General features: G+C 38.1%; 1 protein-coding gene across 50 annotated transcripts in view; it reads right to left on the minus strand.

Moving 5' to 3' along the window:
- The window catches only part of LOC128017062 (IgGFc-binding protein-like), a 46,896-nt gene extending 31,403 nt beyond the window's left edge, over nucleotides 1–15,493 (minus strand). For 16 of the 50 annotated variants that reach the window (XM_052602155.1, XM_052602162.1, XM_052602161.1 and 13 more), the window contains exons 1-30: nucleotides 15,404–15,479; nucleotides 14,815–14,840; nucleotides 14,047–14,190; nucleotides 13,378–13,643; nucleotides 12,878–12,962; nucleotides 12,640–12,789; nucleotides 12,372–12,536; nucleotides 12,004–12,104; nucleotides 11,774–11,852; nucleotides 11,452–11,656; nucleotides 11,384–11,421; nucleotides 11,099–11,292; nucleotides 5,477–5,621; nucleotides 5,035–5,279; nucleotides 4,755–4,903; nucleotides 4,544–4,672; nucleotides 4,326–4,464; nucleotides 4,096–4,237; nucleotides 3,805–4,001; nucleotides 3,568–3,706; nucleotides 3,174–3,290; nucleotides 2,885–3,009; nucleotides 2,402–2,547; nucleotides 2,054–2,197; nucleotides 1,834–1,941; nucleotides 1,501–1,670; nucleotides 1,065–1,267; nucleotides 829–970; nucleotides 312–505; nucleotides 84–228 (exon numbers count right to left, since the gene is read on the minus strand). In XM_052602155.1, the coding sequence (XP_052458115.1) occupies nucleotides 84–228; nucleotides 312–505; nucleotides 829–970; nucleotides 1,065–1,267; nucleotides 1,501–1,670; nucleotides 1,834–1,941; nucleotides 2,054–2,197; nucleotides 2,402–2,547; nucleotides 2,885–3,009; nucleotides 3,174–3,290; nucleotides 3,568–3,706; nucleotides 3,805–4,001; nucleotides 4,096–4,237; nucleotides 4,326–4,464; nucleotides 4,544–4,672; nucleotides 4,755–4,903; nucleotides 5,035–5,279; nucleotides 5,477–5,621; nucleotides 11,099–11,292; nucleotides 11,384–11,421; nucleotides 11,452–11,656; nucleotides 11,774–11,852; nucleotides 12,004–12,104; nucleotides 12,372–12,536; nucleotides 12,640–12,789; nucleotides 12,878–12,962; nucleotides 13,378–13,643; nucleotides 14,047–14,190; nucleotides 14,815–14,840; nucleotides 15,404–15,474 (4,303 nt within the window). In that variant the 5' untranslated portion in view covers nucleotides 15,475–15,479. Of the gene's footprint in view, nucleotides 1–83; nucleotides 229–311; nucleotides 506–828; nucleotides 971–1,064; nucleotides 1,268–1,500; nucleotides 1,671–1,833; nucleotides 1,942–2,053; nucleotides 2,198–2,401; nucleotides 2,548–2,884; nucleotides 3,010–3,173; nucleotides 3,291–3,567; nucleotides 3,707–3,804; nucleotides 4,002–4,095; nucleotides 4,238–4,325; nucleotides 4,465–4,543; nucleotides 4,673–4,754; nucleotides 4,904–5,034; nucleotides 5,280–5,476; nucleotides 5,622–5,704; nucleotides 5,899–6,221; nucleotides 6,364–6,457; nucleotides 6,661–6,893; nucleotides 7,064–7,226; nucleotides 7,335–7,446; nucleotides 7,591–7,794; nucleotides 7,941–8,277; nucleotides 8,403–8,566; nucleotides 8,684–8,961; nucleotides 9,101–9,198; nucleotides 9,396–9,489; nucleotides 9,632–9,719; nucleotides 9,859–9,937; nucleotides 10,061–10,428; nucleotides 10,674–10,870; nucleotides 11,016–11,098; nucleotides 11,293–11,383; nucleotides 11,423–11,451; nucleotides 11,657–11,773; nucleotides 11,853–12,003; nucleotides 12,105–12,371; nucleotides 12,537–12,639; nucleotides 12,790–12,877; nucleotides 12,963–13,377; nucleotides 13,644–14,046; nucleotides 14,191–14,814; nucleotides 14,841–15,403 lie in introns of those variants that run through there. The other 34 variants (XM_052602195.1, XM_052602197.1, XM_052602186.1 and 31 more) reach the window with 31 other exon arrangements.
- Between the last annotated feature and the right edge of the window lie 2,571 nt (nucleotides 15,494–18,064).

Below are 18,064 nucleotides of genomic sequence, written 5' to 3' on the forward strand. Positions count from 1 at the left end.
TTCAAAGATAATCTGTAAACTGATAGCTTGTCTGTAAAAATAATCATAGATTAAGGGAAGATTGTTGTGGCTTTCTGTAATACCTTTAGGGTAGCAGCCATGCACTCCACCAACCTCCCGACATTCTTCTGTCACAGGGTCACAGGTGTTGTCCACACAGTCGAAAGTGTAGTTGCCAGCACAGCGACACAACTTGGAACAGCCATCTCCAAATATGATCTCACCGGGCTGAGTGTAAACACAGACCAAGATTTTTAGAGTAAAGGCTTCGGTCCCAAAACTGGGGAAAATGCTGCCTCACAACAATGTACCTCAAAGTAATTGTTTTCTTCATCCAGACATCCACACTGCTCAATAGGAACACAGCGCCGGCCACGGAAAACAAATCCTGGTTTACAGAAGCAGCCGCTGATGCAAGAACCAGAGCAGTTAGTAGAGGGTGCTGAGCATGAAGGAATACAGGCTGGGCCACAATCAATGTACTCAGAGTCTGGAGGGCAGGTCACTGTTTGAAGACAAGAAGAGTTGCTTACAGTAACTATACATAAGGTGTAACTTCTTGATAGTGTAGGAACAAGAACCCATGTGCAGGTACTTAAGTGATGTACTTTATCAAAGGAGGTATTGAGGGTCACCAGAGATTAAATATAAAGAGAAGGATAAAAATGAAGGAGTACAATTCAGAAAGATAAGCTCTAGATATATCAGGATTGCCAACTGGTTTGTTTATCTTGACGTGTGTATATTCATTATATGATGAGATATGTAAATGCACCAGTACATGTGATCAAAACTTTATCATGTATACACCAGTACTATAATTGTTACCGCTTGGTTTGCAGACATAGTCTCCATCTTGAAGCTGGCAGCTCTCACTAGGAGGACAGCTGGTGTCATAACAGTGAATATTTCCTCCACCTTCACATGTGCAATGCTGTTTACAGCCCTCCAGATACCAGCTCTCATTTACCTAAATATCAAAAGACAAGTTTGCTGTGTTTTTATGAATGTTTGAATCAAAGTTTTGTCAATGCTACATCAGTCAGCCTTAGTGTTAAACTCACTGGATGGTAGGAGCCTGAGGAGTCCACACAGCCGCAGTCTTTAACAGGAACACATTTGCTGTCACTGAGGATGAAGCCAGCGTCACACTCACAGCCCTCGACACACTTCTCACTGCAGCCCGGGGGTCCATTGATACCCAGACACGTCTCCGGACAGGAGCTCACACACATGGAGTAATGGCTGTTTAGAGGACATTCCAGAGCTGTACAAAAATGAAGGAAAAACAGCATTAAATTATGAAAATAAGTTTCCAAGGCATAGGTACCTGTACTGTGATGGCATTCCTGCCTTCTCTGCCTTGGCCATTAAAGGCATAAAGGCCCCATAAATAATAAAAATAATAAGGCTAAAGTAATTGTTCAATTCTAGCTTTCCTATTCCTATATTTCCTATACCTTAATCCAGTTTGATACAATAAATGAGAGAATGACTCACGACAGAAGTCTGGCTCTCTCCATGGATGGACAGGTGCACCTGCACTCAGGCAAGCGTCAGTGTAAGCCTGAAGCTGGTCACAAAGGACCTGCTGAAGCCCCTGATAACGGCACATATCAAACACACAGCTCTGGAAGTAAGGCAACGGGTTCACCACCTTTATACAGTCCCTGTGAGGAGCAAATATGAGAGAAAGTGGGCAATTATTAATCATTAAAAGACCTTCATTGTCTCATGCTAGAATCCGTATGAATAACACAGCGTGCTTATTCCTTATGATTCATTTCAAATTGAATGTTTCAACATTGTTTTCGTAGTTTGGTAAATCCTAACCTAAATGCTCCATTTGTGTCAGTTATTCTCCCACAGTTCTCTGGGTTTGACACGACGCCCTCCAGCACAGGATCGCAGGGAGGTTGAGGCCCGGGGTCAGGCTTGCACCTGAAAACACAACAAAGATCTGAAGTGATCAACACTGACATTATCGAGCATGGGAAGTTAACTTAATCCTAATAAAACAGTCTGATTATGAAGAAGAGTGAAATTTACTGACGTTGCATCCTCATCCTCATCAGTTTTCCAGCTGTCGCCAAACTGATTTGAGCTGTCGGTTTGGGAGCCATCAGGCTTAGTGAAATCATTATTGGGGTTTCCATCATAGTCCCCACACAGGCCACACATCTGGTCATAGTAGGAACTGATAAAATGAGTCAGAGGAATAAAAAGATAGATTAATGTAAAGATATACATTTCCCAGAGAAGCTTTTTGATTTTTCTTTTAGAGGATTTACTTAAGATCTGCAACCCTTAACAATCATTGTGGTTCTTAGTGTTTCCTGTCAAATGCTTCAGGTCACAATGATGCATAAACTTCATCAGGATGTTTAAATAGTTTAATTACCTGGGAACAGAGATTTTAGCGTAATGATTGCCGTCCCACTGCACCTTCAGGCCGAACGGAGTTGTGAGGATTACATATTGTCCAGCAACAGACAGTGAAATGAGCGGAGATGGGGAGTGAGGGAGAGACACCCTGAGTCCATTCACCTGTGTGTGGAAAAGAGATAACCAGAGGGGGATTGAAGGCTAATGATAAAATTAACAAGAAGAACTATGATTTTATTTATTTCGCTTTATTTTCTAGATAGTTCCTGGAAAATTGAAAAAATGGACAGATGGATAATCTCACTATGAAGAGATTATGAACAACTGAAAGAAAATATTTGATAACAACTATTATGTCCATTTACTTAATCTCAAGGATTAAATCCCAGAGAGAGTTTAATATACTGAAATCATTTATTTAAAACCTCAAATCATGATATCAAGATTACAGAATGACTTCAGTTATGGTTTAATGAAGGCAGCTGCTGTGGATACTGACCAGAGTTCTCCTGTTTTTCATCATTGTCACTGTGATGCCGTCAACAGTCACGTACAGTTTCCTCAGGTAAGAAACGCCAGAAACTCCTCTCTCTTCATTCTTGGCCTCAATGGAGAACCAGGGACCTGCAGAAGAGAGTAAGGTATTGTTATTTTGAAGCTCTGTAATTCTTTAAACTCTTAAAACTTTTGAAGATTATTTCAGGGATATGTTATGCACATTAAATCAATAGTAAACTCATTGCTACTGTAGTTGTGGATCTTTGTATCCTATCTTGACTATTGCTTACCAGTGTTGTTTTTGCAGGTGCGGGCCAGAGTGTAGGTACAAGTGCCCATGTAGCTGTAGTATTTGCCATCAAAGGTGTTATAATGAGGATCACCAGAGATAATACAGTCTTTAGATTCTGAGAAAATGAGAAAAGAGATAAAAATGATATGCTACAAATATTGTATATTTAGTATTGTATATATTCAGTTATTTGAAAATAATGCAACCTCCTAGGACCCCAAAACATACACAGCACTGAGGCCAGTAGTAATCTGTTTAACTAGATGAAGCCAAGTAACAGTCGCATGTATAATAATAAAAAAAAATATTTACTTTAAAAATGAATTACTTTATTCTGATTGAAATCAAACTTTTGATGGAAACACACTTTCTGAGTTAACCCGAGTACTCACCTTGTGGGTAACACCCAATTACTCCATCCTGTACTCCACATTGTTCCATTGGTGGGCAGTCAGCAGCACTACAGGTAACAAATGGGGGGTTGCACTTACACTGTAGCTCACAGTCCTTAGTGAAGAACTCTTCACCTGGCTAAATCCACAGAGAGAGGAAAAGTCATGACAAATACTAGTTGATTGACTATGACAAACCATTTCTGTCCTAAATGATACCACATTCAATTTCCTCACCTTATAATAATGTCCGTTATAGCTGCAGCCACATGTATCTTCTTTCACACACTGGCCAGCACTGAGGATATATCCAGGGTCACAAACACATCCTTCAGAGCAAGGCCCGCTGCACTGACTTGGTGGAGTTGGATTGCAGGAAGGCTGGCAAACTGGTGCACATGATTCAAAGTGACTGTTGGCTGGGCATTTCAGAGCTGGAGAGGAACAATGTGTGTTAGTGCGTATCATCATTTTGTCTGTATTTTTGTCAGAGTTTATGGTAAAGGGCTATTTTTTCTTCAGACATACGACAGAAGGTGCTGTTTCTCCAGGGTCCAATTGTGACGCCACGGTCCTGACATTCGTTGACGTATGACTCTATTGCTTCACACAATGCAGAATGAGCACCATCCAGCTCACAAACATCAAACAAGCAGTCTTTGAAGAAGCCCTATACACACAGGGTTAAGATCTTTAAATATCTGTTGTTCGATTAAGCATTCAAATTCAAAAGCATTAACATATTTGATTTTACTCACATTGGGATTGACTTTTGGATGGCAAGCAGCAAATGGGCCATTGCTGTTCAATATGATACCACAGTAAGCAGGACCTTCATACAACTCCTCCTCAGCATCTGTACACCCTGTGGATGGACCAACCTCTGGCTTGTTACACCTGAAGGAGGAATCAGAGGTGAGGTCTCTATGATCTGAGTTAATAGAGATAAGGCTGTTGTCACAGCATAGTGCCTTACTCAGGGTCTATGTTCCAGCTGTGGCCAAAGTCATTGGGGCTTTGGACCAGTTCACCAGTTGGGGTCTGGAAGTCATCCTGAGAGTCTCCGTTGTAGTCCCCACACAGCCCACAAAGTTTGTCCTCATAGCTTTAAAATGATCACAAGCATGTAGAGATATTCAAAAGTGAATCAAGTTATAAAAGAAGAATTTAATAAGAACCATACTCACTCCTTGATAACTTTAATGTCCATATAGTGGTTTCCATCGTAACGTACAGTTACTCCAAAGTTCAAGGCCACTGTGTAGTGCTTGCCAGACATAAAAATATCAACACCACTGACAGGACTCAGAGGAATGTTCACATTGGTGCCATTGACCTGAGAAAAGTCAGAAAACAGAATTGTCCATTTGAATGTGCCACTAAATTAGATGTATATATAACATTTACTATTGTATACATGATGGTGTATGAATCATTAATATTGAAAACAATGTTCTTTTCTCTTACCTGCACAATACCTCCTTTCAGAATGGACACTATTACTCCCAGTGCATGGACATGAACTGCCTTTACATAGCTGATATGAGGATTGTTGAAGCGATTCTCATTGTCTGTGTATACAGCGAAGTGAGGCACGTCTGTGCTGTTACAAGGCTCGGACATCAGGTAAGAACAGTTTCCCATGAAGTCATAGCGCCGGTTATCAAAGGTGGTGTAATGGGGGTCACCAGAAGCAATACAGGTGGAGGTTCCTGTGAGAGAAAAATCCCTTGGTGTCAAAGATATAAATTCAAACAAAAGTGCTTAAAGTAGCAGATTGTATAAAATGGCTTTGCGTTTGGAAGTTAACATGTTGTTTGAGGGTATTCAAAGATAATCTGTAAACTGATAGCTTGTCTGTAAAAATAATCATAGATTAAGGGAAGATTGTTGTGGCTTTCTGTAATACCTTTAGGGTAGCAGCCATGCACTCCACCAACCTCCCGACATTCTTCTGTCACAGGGTCACAGGTGTTGTCCACACAGTCGAAAGTGTAGTTGCCAGCACAGCGACACAACTTGGAACAGCCATCTCCAAATATGATCTCACCGGGCTGAGTGTAAACACAGACCAAGATTTTTAGAGTAAAGGCTTCGGTCCCAAAACTGGGGAAAATGCTGCCTCACAACAATGTACCTCAAAGTAATTGTTTTCTTCATCCAGACATCCACACTGCTCAATAGGAACACAGCGCCGGCCACGGAAAACAAATCCTGGTTTACAGAAGCAGCCGCTGATGCAAGAACCAGAGCAGTTAGTAGAGGGTGCTGAGCATGAAGGAATACAGGCTGGGCCACAATCAATGTACTCAGAGTCTGGAGGGCAGGTCACTGTTTGAAGACAAGAAGAGTTGCTTACAGTAACTATACATAAGGTGTAACTTCTTGATAGTGTAGGAACAAGAACCCATGTGCAGGTACTTAAGTGATGTACTTTATCAAAGGAGGTATTGAGGGTCACCAGAGATTAAATATAAAGAGAAGGATAAAAATGAAGGAGTACAATTCAGAAAGATAAGCTCTAGATATATCAGGATTGCCAACTGGTTTGTTTATCTTGACGTGTGTATATTCATTATATGATGAGATATGTAAATGCACCAGTACATGTGATCAAAACTTTATCATGTATACACCAGTACTATAATTGTTACCGCTTGGTTTGCAGACATAGTCTCCATCTTGAAGCTGGCAGCTCTCACTAGGAGGACAGCTGGTGTCATAACAGTGAATATTTCCTCCACCTTCACATGTGCAATGCTGTTTACAGCCCTCCAGATACCAGCTCTCATTTACCTAAATATCAAAAGACAAGTTTGCTGTGTTTTTATGAATGTTTGAATCAAAGTTTTGTCAATGCTACATCAGTCAGCCTTAGTGTTAAACTCACTGGATGGTAGGAGCCTGAGGAGTCCACACAGCCGCAGTCTTTAACAGGAACACATTTGCTGTCACTGAGGATGAAGCCAGCGTCACACTCACAGCCCTCGACACACTTCTCACTGCAGCCCGGGGGTCCATTGATACCCAGACACGTCTCCGGACAGGAGCTCACACACATGGAGTAATGGCTGTTTAGAGGACATTCCAGAGCTGTACAAAAATGAAGGAAAAACAGCATTAAATTATGAAAATAAGTTTCCAAGGCATAGGTACCTGTACTGTGATGGCATTCCTGCCTTCTCTGCCTTGGCCATTAAAGGCATAAAGGCCCCATAAATAATAAAAATAATAAGGCTAAAGTAATTGTTCAATTCTAGCTTTCCTATTCCTATATTTCCTATACCTTAATCCAGTTTGATACAATAAATGAGAGAATGACTCACGACAGAAGTCTGGCTCTCTCCATGGATGGACAGGTGCACCTGCACTCAGGCAAGCGTCAGTGTAAGCCTGAAGCTGGTCACAAAGGACCTGCTGAAGCCCCTGATAACGGCACATATCAAACACACAGCTCTGGAAGTAAGGCAACGGGTTCACCACCTTTATACAGTCCCTGTGAGGAGCAAATATGAGAGAAAGTGGGCAATTATTAATCATTAAAAGACCTTCATTGTCTCATGCTAGAATCCGTATGAATAACACAGCGTGCTTATTCCTTATGATTCATTTCAAATTGAATGTTTCAACATTGTTTTCGTAGTTTGGTAAATCCTAACCTAAATGCTCCATTTGTGTCAGTTATTCTCCCACAGTTCTCTGGGTTTGACACGACGCCCTCCAGCACAGGATCGCAGGGAGGTTGAGGCCCGGGGTCAGGCTTGCACCTGAAAACACAACAAAGATCTGAAGTGATCAACACTGACATTATCGAGCATGGGAAGTTAACTTAATCCTAATAAAACAGTCTGATTATGAAGAAGAGTGAAATTTACTGACGTTGCATCCTCATCCTCATCAGTTTTCCAGCTGTCGCCAAACTGATTTGAGCTGTCGGTTTGGGAGCCATCAGGCTTAGTGAAATCATTATTGGGGTTTCCATCATAGTCCCCACACAGGCCACACATCTGGTCATAGTAGGAACTGATAAAATGAGTCAGAGGAATAAAAAGATAGATTAATGTAAAGATATACATTTCCCAGAGAAGCTTTTTGATTTTTCTTTTAGAGGATTTACTTAAGATCTGCAACCCTTAACAATCACTGTGGTTCTTAGTGTTTCCTGTCAAATGCTTCAGGTCACAATGATGCATAAACTTCATCAGGATGTTTAAATAGTTTAAGTACCTGGGAACAGAGATTTTAGCGTAATGATTGCCGTCCCACTGCACCTTCAGGCCGAACGGAGTTGTGAGGATTACATATTGTCCAGCAACAGACAGTGAAATGAGCGGAGATGGGGAGTGAGGGAGAGACACCCTGAGTCCATTCACCTGTGTGTGGAAAAGAGATAACCAGAGGGGGATTGAAGGCTAATGATAAAATTAACAAGAAGAACTATGATTTTATTTATTTCGCTTTATTTTCTAGATAGTTCCTGGAAAATTGAAAAAATGGACAGATGGATAATCTCACTATGAACAGATTATGAACAACTGAAAGAAAATATTTGATAAAAACTATTATGTCCATTTACTTAATCTCAAGGATTAAATCCCAGAGAGAGTTTCATATACTGAAACCATTTATTTAAAACCTCAATTCATGATATCAAGACTACAGAATGACTTCAGTTATGGTTTAATGAAGGCAGCTGCTGTGGATACTGACCAGAGTTCTCCTGTTTTTCATCATTGTCACTGTGATGCCGTCAACAGTCACGTACAGTTTCCTCAGGTAAGAAACGCCAGAAACTCCTCTCTCTTCATTCTTGGCCTCAATGGAGAACCAGGGACCTGCAGAAGAGAGTAAGGTATTGTTATTTTGAAGCTCTGTAATTCTTTAAACTCTTAAAACTTTTGAAGATTATTTCAGGGATATGTTATGCACATTAAATCAATAGTAAACTCATTGCTACTGTAGTTGTGGATCTTTGTATCCTATCTTGACTATTGCTTACCAGTGTTGTTTTTGCAGGTGCGGGCCAGAGTGTAGGTACAAGTGCCCATGTAGCTGTAGTATTTGCCATCAAAGGTGTTATAATGAGGATCACCAGAGATAATACAGTCTTTAGATTCTGAGAAAATGAGAAAAGAGATAAAAATGATATGCTACAAATATTGTATATTTAGTATTGTATATATTCAGTTATTTGAAAATAATGCAACCTCCTAGGACCCCAAAACATACACAGCACTGAGGCCAGTAGTAATCTGTTTAACTAGATGAAGCCAAGTAACAGTCGCATGTATAATAATAAAAAAAAAAAATTTACTTTAAAAATGAATTACTTTATTCTGATTGAAATCAAACTTTTGATGGAAACACACTTTCTGAGTTAACCCGAGTACTCACCTTGTGGGTAACACCCAATTACTCCATCCTGTACTCCACATTGTTCCATTGGTGGGCAGTCAGCAGCACTACAGGTAACAAATGGGGGGTTGCACTTACACTGTAGCTCACAGTCCTTAGTGAAGAACTCTTCACCTGGCTAAATCCACAGAGAGAGGAAAAGTCATGACAAATACTAGTTGATTGACTATGACAAACCATTTTTGTTCTAAATGATACCACATTCAATTTCCTCACCTTATAATAATGTCCGTTATAGCTGCAGCCACATGTATCTTCTTTCACACACTGGCCAGCACTGAGGATATATCCAGGGTCACAAACACATCCTTCAGAGCAAGGCCCGCTGCACTGACTTGGTGGAGTTGGATTGCAGGAAGGCTGGCAAACTGGTGCACATGATTCAAAGTGACTGTTGGCTGGGCATTTCAGAGCTGGAGAGGAACAATGTGTGTTAGTGCGTATCATCATTTTGTCTGTATTTTTGTCAGAGTTTATGGTAAAGGACTATCTGTTCTTCAGACATACGACAGAAGGTGCTGTTTCTCCAGGGTCCAATTGTGACGCCACGGTCCTGACATTCATTGACGTATGACTCTATTGCTTCACACAATGCAGATTGAGCACCATCCAGCTCACAAACATCAAACAAGCAGTCTTTGAAGAAGCCCTATACACACAGGGTTAAGATCTTTAAATATCTGTTGTTCGATTAAGCATTCAAATTCAAAAGCATTAACAGATTTGATTTTACTCACATTGGGGTTGACTTTTGGATGACAAGCAGCAAATGGGCCATTGCTGTTCAATATGATACCACAGTAAGCAGGACCTTCATACAACTCCTCCTCAGCATCTGTACACCCTGTGGATGGACCAACCTCTGGCTTGTTACACCTGAAGGAGGAATCAGAGGTGAGGTCTCTATGATCTGAGTTAATAGAGATAAGGCTGTTGTCACAGCATAGTGCCTTACTCAGGGTCTATGTTCCAGCTGTGGCCAAAGTCATTGGGGCTTTGGACCAGTTCACCAGTTGGGGTCTGGAAGTCATCCTGAGAGTCTCCGTTGTAGTCCCCACACAGCCCACAAAGTTTGTCCTCATAGCTGTAAAATGATCACAAGCATGTAGAGATATTCAAAAGTGAATCAAGTTATAAAAGAAGAATTTAATAAGAACCATACTCACTTCTTGATAACTTTAATGTCCATATAGTGGTTTCCATCGTAACGTACAGTTACTCCAAAGTTCAAGGCCACTGTGTAGTGCTTGCCAGACATAAAAATATCAACACCACTGACAGGACTCAGAGGAATGTTCACATTGGTACCATTGACCTGAGAAAAGTCAGAAAACAGAATTGTCCATTTGAATGTGCCACTAAATTAGATGTATATATAACATTTACTATTGTATACATGATGGTGTATGAATCATTAATATTGAAAACAATGTTCTTTTCTCTTACCTGCACAATACCTCCTTTCAGAATGGACACTATTACTCCCAGTGCATGGACATGAACTGCCTTTACATAGCTGATATGAGGATTGTTGAAGCGATTCTCATTGTCTGTGTATACAGCGAAGTGAGGCACGTCTGTGCTGTTACAAGGCTCGGACATCAGGTAAGAACAGTTTCCCATGAAGTCATAGCGCCGGTTATCAAAGGTGGTGTAATGGGGGTCACCAGAAGCAATACAGGTGGAGGTTCCTGTGAGAGAAAAATCCCTTGGTGTCAAAGATATAAATTCAAACAAAAGTGCTTAAAGTAGCAGATTGTATAAAATGGCTTTGCGTTTGGAAGTTAACATGTTGTTTGAGGGTATTCAAAGATAATCTGTAAACTGATAGCTTGTCTGTAAAAATAATCATAGATTAAGGGAAGATTGTTGTGGCTTTCTGTAATACCTTTAGGGTAGCAGCCATGCACTCCACCAACCTCCCGACATTCTTCTGTCACAGGGTCACAGGTGTTGTCCACACAGTCGAAAGTGTAGTTGCCAGCACAGCGACACAACTTGGAACAGCCATCTCCAAATATGATCTCACCGGGCTGAGTGTAAACACAGACCAAGATTTTTAGAGTAAAGGCTTCGGTCCCAAAACTGGGGAAAATGCTGCCTCACAACAATGTACCTCAAAGTAATTGTTTTCTTCATCCAGACATCCACACTGCTCAATAGGAACACAGCGCCGGCCACGGAAAACAAATCCTGGTTTACAGAAGCAGCCGCTGATGCAAGAACCAGAGCAGTTAGTAGAGGGTGCTGAGCATGAAGGAATACAGGCTGGGCCACAATCAATGTACTCAGAGTCTGGAGGGCAGATGACTGTTTGAAGACAAGAAGAGTTTGTTTATCTATACAGAGTTATAATGTTTTGATTAATGTTTTTATTCAAAATAGAACAAGTTCAACTTACCTGGGGCTGTTGGTGCTGGAGTAGTTGGCTTAGGTGTTGTTGGTTTAGGAGTTGAAGGAACCGGTGTCGTTGGTTTAGGTGTAGTGGATTGTGGTGTCATTGGTTTAGGTGTAGTGGATTGTGGTGTCGTTGGTTTAGGTGTAGTGGATTGTGGTGTCATTGGTTTAGGTGTAGTGGATTGTGGTGTCGTTGGTTTAGGAGTAGTGGATTGCGGTGTTGTTGTTTTAGGTGTAGTGGATTGTGCTGTAATTGGTTTAGGTGTTGTTGTAGGTGCTAAAATCAAGCAAGAAAACAATTAATAGACTGGTGCATCATCCATACAATATGTATTATATGGCTGCTGGTACTTTTAGACTTACAATAGCATTAGTAACATTGTCTGCCACCTACCTGTACAAGTGGTAATGCAGACACTATCAATTGCAATATCTGTCTTGTCTGTTTCACCATAAACACCAACAATTACAAACTGAAATGAAAAACGTGAATTTCAATGTAAAAATGTGGCAATATTTATGATCCATTAAATTACATTATAACTCAAATGGGCTAGATCATTATAACAAACAATTTAAAAAGCTCATTCATGTTCTTTTTTTAATTGAGAGAATAAAACGGACCTCTACTGAATCAGCTGAACCGATGTAGCGAATACTTGCAGGCTTCCAGCCCTGACCTTGATTTCCTTTGATGCTGAAAAGAGGGGCCCCAAGTTCCACACCTAAAAAAAAAAAAAAAAAAAAAATTACATTAAACAAAAAAAAAAAAATAATTATAATAATTGTAAAAAACTGAGTCGGAATTTTAGTAATTAATATGTAAAATAACATTTTTGAAAGTAGATTTGAAAGTTGATTCATTGTGTGTAAATGTGAATATGGTCCTCATATCATAATTTTCATTTCATAACTATCCTTTGAACCTACAGATGTTTTAATAATCTATTCATCTTCACTCTATACAATGGCTGTAGGCTTGTTACTCTTACCAGTGGTGACTGCATGGACATTAAGCTCCATGTTGGCGGCACTGCCATACATGTAGTAATGGAAGTCCAGCTGTAGGCAACCAGAGGCTGAGGTAGAGGGGCTCCAGAGCTGAGCAGATTCTCCTTCAATGCTAAAGCTGGAGTCCAATAACAGGTATATCCCCACTGCATTGGAAATAAACAGTTTGAGGACAAAGAGAATGTGAAGAGTACTGAAAGTCATCCTTAAAATCATCAATATAAGATAAGGATGGAATGTTGGACTCACGTCCTGGTTTGGAGAAGTCATCATTAGGGCCAGTGCCTGGGGTTTCTGTCTGTCCAGACCAAGACTCCCAACCAGAGATTTCTTCGTTAGTTATTACATTTGTCCAGCCACAGAAATCAGAGTCATCAAAATCACACCCAGCTATACAGCCTGCAAATCAAATACAATAAAATCATTATTATAATATAAAACTGATTTTTTTTTTTGTAGCATGCAATAGAGGTTAAATATAAAGTACCATCACAGCCTCCCACGGTTATGACAATGTTATCCAGGGCAGTGTCACATGATGAAGAGAGCCCACGTGTAGCTTGAAAGACAATCTAGAAGAGAAAAATTACATTAAAACTTACTGACAGGGGATTTTCTGTCACACTGTAAGAGTCACAAAGTTCATTCTGTCATCAAGAGCTTCAGAAGTATCCTTTTCTTGGTAACACTGACTTTTTTAACTGATTCTGAAGAAAAGGCCTATATAGATAAGACATATTACTATAATGCACAGACTTTTGCCTTTTGCCATAAACACAGTAAACACTGAAATTTAATAAGTCTTCTATAAAGGCCATTATACTCTTACAAATATAACTAGGTATGACAAGACTGTACCCATATGTATTCAATTTACAAATGCATGTTAGAACTATAGAAGAACAAATGACACCTCCATAGCCTTACACAAACACTTGCATTAGCACCAGTGACGATCTTTTGATGTTTGTAAGCAGACACATTTACCTGAGCGGTCTGTCCTGCTGGTATGGGCACAGTGACAGAGGCTCCAAGCCATGATGGGCTCTGTATCCCAGTTTTTTGCCACATTTGGTCTTCAGAGTCAGGACGTTTGGCCAACACATTCAGGGTGTTATGACCGTCAGTGCCATACATGTAGTAGTTGAACTGTACACAGATCTCAGAAGGTCCACTACTAATAACTGGGCTGAGAAGGCGTATCTTCTGTCCATTTACGGAGTTGTCAGCCTCATGATATATGTAAAAGCCAGCTGTGGGGTGGAAAGGGTTCAATTTAAAGAGAGCAAGAAAAAAAGTTATTCAAAGGTTGCTAGAGAATACATTGTATAGTGCATTTATATTTATCCGACAATTTTATCCAAAGCAATGTATATTGTATATAGGCTATACTTTTTTTTATATATCTTTTTTTTTTATGTGTGTTAAGGAATCAAACCCATGCATGACCTTTTGCACTGCTAACGCAACGCTCTATCGCAATCACTTTCCTAATGCATTTCGCTTCAATCAGTAATTATGTAATTGTAAATGTAACTAATTTTGTAAACATTTGTGGTAGCCATCATTTCAGTAATATTCAGTTTTGCATTATGCCTCTTCAGTCCATTGACAGATCACTGGACTGTTTTTTGTTGGTTTGGTGTTCATACTCACTTCCATCCGGATAGTCTCCATTAGGTCCAGTCCCTGGGGTTGGGGTGGGCCCACTGTGACGCGTCCAGTCCCCATTATCTGCAGTGTCTTGTTGGAAGTTGCAGAGAGGATCTTCATTTTTGTTGAAATCACACGAGGCCAGCACTGTTTAAAAGATTAAAAAACACAAGGTTTCAGTTTTCATTGGTAGAAATGGTCTAGAACTGACTATACTAGGAATCCCAGTTGACTTTGGATTACTTATTTAAGCATATGCTCTTAAAACAATACCAGTACTAAAATGAGGAATGAGTAATGCTGACATTTTTTATGTGCATCATCTTCCAATGGTACAATGCAATAAATGCACTTTATGTTCTTAATGTGTTGGTAATGGACATGGACCTTAGATATGCTTTATGGGGGCCTACCGTACTCCACCCGTTTACAACCAGTTCTCATGTCATTTTGTAATCATATGTGTCCTTGCTTGATTGCAAGCGTGAACACTTTGTGCAATGTCAAGCATGTTTATTTTTTTGTTGTTGTTTTTTTTTGTGACAGAACAAAGTCTCTCCCCAATGTTCATTGGTATAAGACAGACATGATAAGGGTCTTTGCACATATTTGTAGGAAATGATAATAGTAGTTCTTAGTTGTATTGTAGTAATTTATTTATCTTAAAATCTTTCTTAATATAAAAAAAATGGAAATATAGAAATTTTGCAATAATACTAATTCCCTAGTTAATCATTATCCAAATTGCATTTTACATGACACATTTCTTACCAGCATCTCTCTTTGTCACGTCATATCTGTAAAAACAGGATATAAGAAACAGGAAAATGGAAAAGATGAAGAAGCTGGATATATTTTACTATGCTTAAGTATTAGATTAGCTTCACAATCACTTAAGAATTTCCTATCTACAAAGGCATAAAACTAGTGTAATTGAGTTACGTAATAGTTGTCACCATCCGTAAGGAAACTCTAAAAACTATAAGGAAGTGACAATTAATGCCTTTGCAATACAATGATGTCTTGTATAAAATTAAGAAATGGTAAAACTCTGATATGTTAATATGCTTTCACACTTACCAGTTGTCATATAACATTTAATTTGAAACGTGTGACTCTATGTTCATGTACATTGTAAAGATATTCATATTTCTAATATATATATATATATTTATTTATAATATGTATTTGCATATTATACATATAAATATGTACACATTGCAGGCTGCATCATATTGCTAGTATACACTATTATCTATCTTTTACTGAATCTTGTACTTAATTAAAACTAAATTAGATTGAAATTCATATTACTACTGAAACATTAAACCAAATAACGAAATAATTAAGTGCATCTCACCTATTTGTGTTGTCTATGGTAAAGCAACCTATTATCCATGTTAGTACTAGTATTAGCTCCAGATGTCCCATGTCTGGATTAATGGATGGTGTAAGGTTTACTAAGGCAGAAATATGAAACCTGTTTGGGTTTATAAAGGGTCGTTTGATGCACGGCCAGTGGGGCAGGGCATGAGAAGGTGTGGATCATTTTTATCACTTTCATGAATATTATTTTACATAGCTTTGCAAAACCGGTTTAGTGAATCAGTAACTGTTTGTGATAGGACCAGGGTGTGTTCCCCCTGTTCTCTTATGGGTGGTAACATTTATCAGAAGATGCCGTGAAATTCAGCCCACACAGTACAGAGACCTTTGAATCCATCTCTTAAATCAGAAATCCCCATTCGGTTTATTAAGGTGTTTGTTTGTTTATTTTTATTTTTTTTACAATATTTTTTTTTACTAGTCTGAATAGTACCAAGAATTCGTTTCTGATGTGGGTTAGAAATCCAAATTCAAAATATAAAAAAAAAAACTTATTTCAATGAACTATTATGTTTCAAAGGAGGCCAGACCAGTCTGAAGTCATCCTGGGAGATCAATATTGAGCTTTTTTTGTTTTGCTTGTATCTTGTAATAATTAAATTAAACAAATGCATGAAGACGTTTTGTTTTTCATCACTGTGTGACAAAAGATTTTTCAGATTTCCAGCAAAAGAAGCAAGTTAGCAACATCCAAAAAAGCATAAATTTTCACTGAGGTAGTTATTTTTATTAAGAAAATGAATCCATGCTTACAACTATTACTTCTGATGTAAATTTATTTCTTGTCTTGTGACCAGAACTAATGGAAATTACTCGTGTAACTGAGATTCCACCCTGTTTTATGATAAAGCACGTACGTTTATAACGCCTGTAAAAAGAGGCTCCCTGTGTATGATATTCCATATCAGGTCCAGCCCAGGAGTGTGAACCGTTGAAGTTAGATGAGTAGAGCTCAGCCCCTTCTTATATTATTCTGAAGTATTTGGCCCAAGCTAAACTTTCAATAAAAATTATCATTTCAAACTTGTTTTTCTTCAATGGATCATTCGAATATCAGATATATAGGAACTTTGATTACCATCATATTATATAATGTTTAACAAATGTGAATGTGCATATTGATAAGTTGAGCATTTTATTATGTTTGTTATGACTTTACTGTAAAGTGCTAGTGAATCATTTGAATACGAAATGTAGCCTCCTGATGAAAATGAGTGGTTTTGTTTGTTTAAAGATGCTTGAATTAATAATGGGATTAAGTCTGGCTTAAAGAAGTTTTGCTTTTTTTGTGTTCTTCCCGAGTTTCAAAATGTGAAACTATTGTACAACTGAAAACCTTTGCATCTGTTTGCTTAGTTGCATCATTTTGAATGTTAAAGTGTTGCCCGTTAATGGTATTAGAAGCTGGGAGAAAATGCAACAATACATTAGAACTGTATTCATGTATAGACATGACCAATAAGTGTGACTCAGTTGAAATGAAGGTTAGATGACACTTTACAGTAAGGTTATACTTCACCTTATCATAAAAACAGTTTTATATTTTTCATTCATCTATGGTAATAATTTTAGATATACAGTACAGACCTAGTTTCAATAGTCATGTCAAAGCATTAACTATATCAGCATACTATCATCTCAAAAACATTGCAAGAATTCGATGTTTTGTTTCCAGTCAAGACTTGAAGAAACTCATTCATGGTTTTATTACTTACTAGCTTCAGAAGAGATCAGATGTGTTAAAACTTTAGTAACATTCAAATCTAGACTCAAAACTCTTGTGTTTAGCTGTGCATTTATTGAATGAGCACTGTGCAATGTCTGAACTGATTGTGCAGTATTTTATGTATTTATAATAATTTTCCATGTTTAACTGTTTTAAATTCAGTTTTAATACATATTTTAAATCATTTTAAAAGTTTTGAAATTCCTTGTTTTATTGTTGTGATTATTTTTTTATGATTATTTTACTTCCTTGTATTATGTAAAACGCTTTGAATAAGCATTGCTTATGAAATGTGCTATATAAATAAACTTGCCATGCCTATACTGTTGTTAATTGTTAGTTACATAATATGTAGTGCTCCTTGTACAAACAGAAAATGTTAAAAAATGTAATTTATTATGCGCTATCATTCAGAGGTTTAAAGGCTGTAAAAAATGACAAAAATAAAGAAAGAATATTCTTAAACAGCAAGGAAGCATTAAATGATTAAAAGTTAGGGTGCAGACATTTATAATGTTTCAAAATATTTCTATTTAAAATAAGTGTTGTTCTTTTGAATTTCTCTTTGTTAGAATCCAGTAAAAAGAGTATAATGGTTTCCTCAAAATATTAAACGGCACAACTGTTTTCAACACTTATAATAAGAAATGTATGAGTAATCTGCTTTGCAATCATTGGAATAATTTACATTTTAAATTATATTCAAATAGAAAAGAGTTATTTTCAACTGTAACAAATTTTCACAATGTTAGTTTTTTACTGTATTTTTGATCAAATGACTTTTAAATGTAAAAAAATTACTTTAAAAATGTAAATGCTTTTATATAACATTAAACAATAAATGGAGTATTGTTCATTACCTATTGCATTAAGTATGTTAACATATATAATGTTTTCCCTAACATTTCG

This window comes from Carassius gibelio, chromosome A7 (genome assembly GCF_023724105.1).
Source record: "Carassius gibelio isolate Cgi1373 ecotype wild population from Czech Republic chromosome A7, carGib1.2-hapl.c, whole genome shotgun sequence".
NCBI lineage: Eukaryota > Metazoa > Chordata > Actinopteri > Cypriniformes > Cyprinidae > Carassius > Carassius gibelio.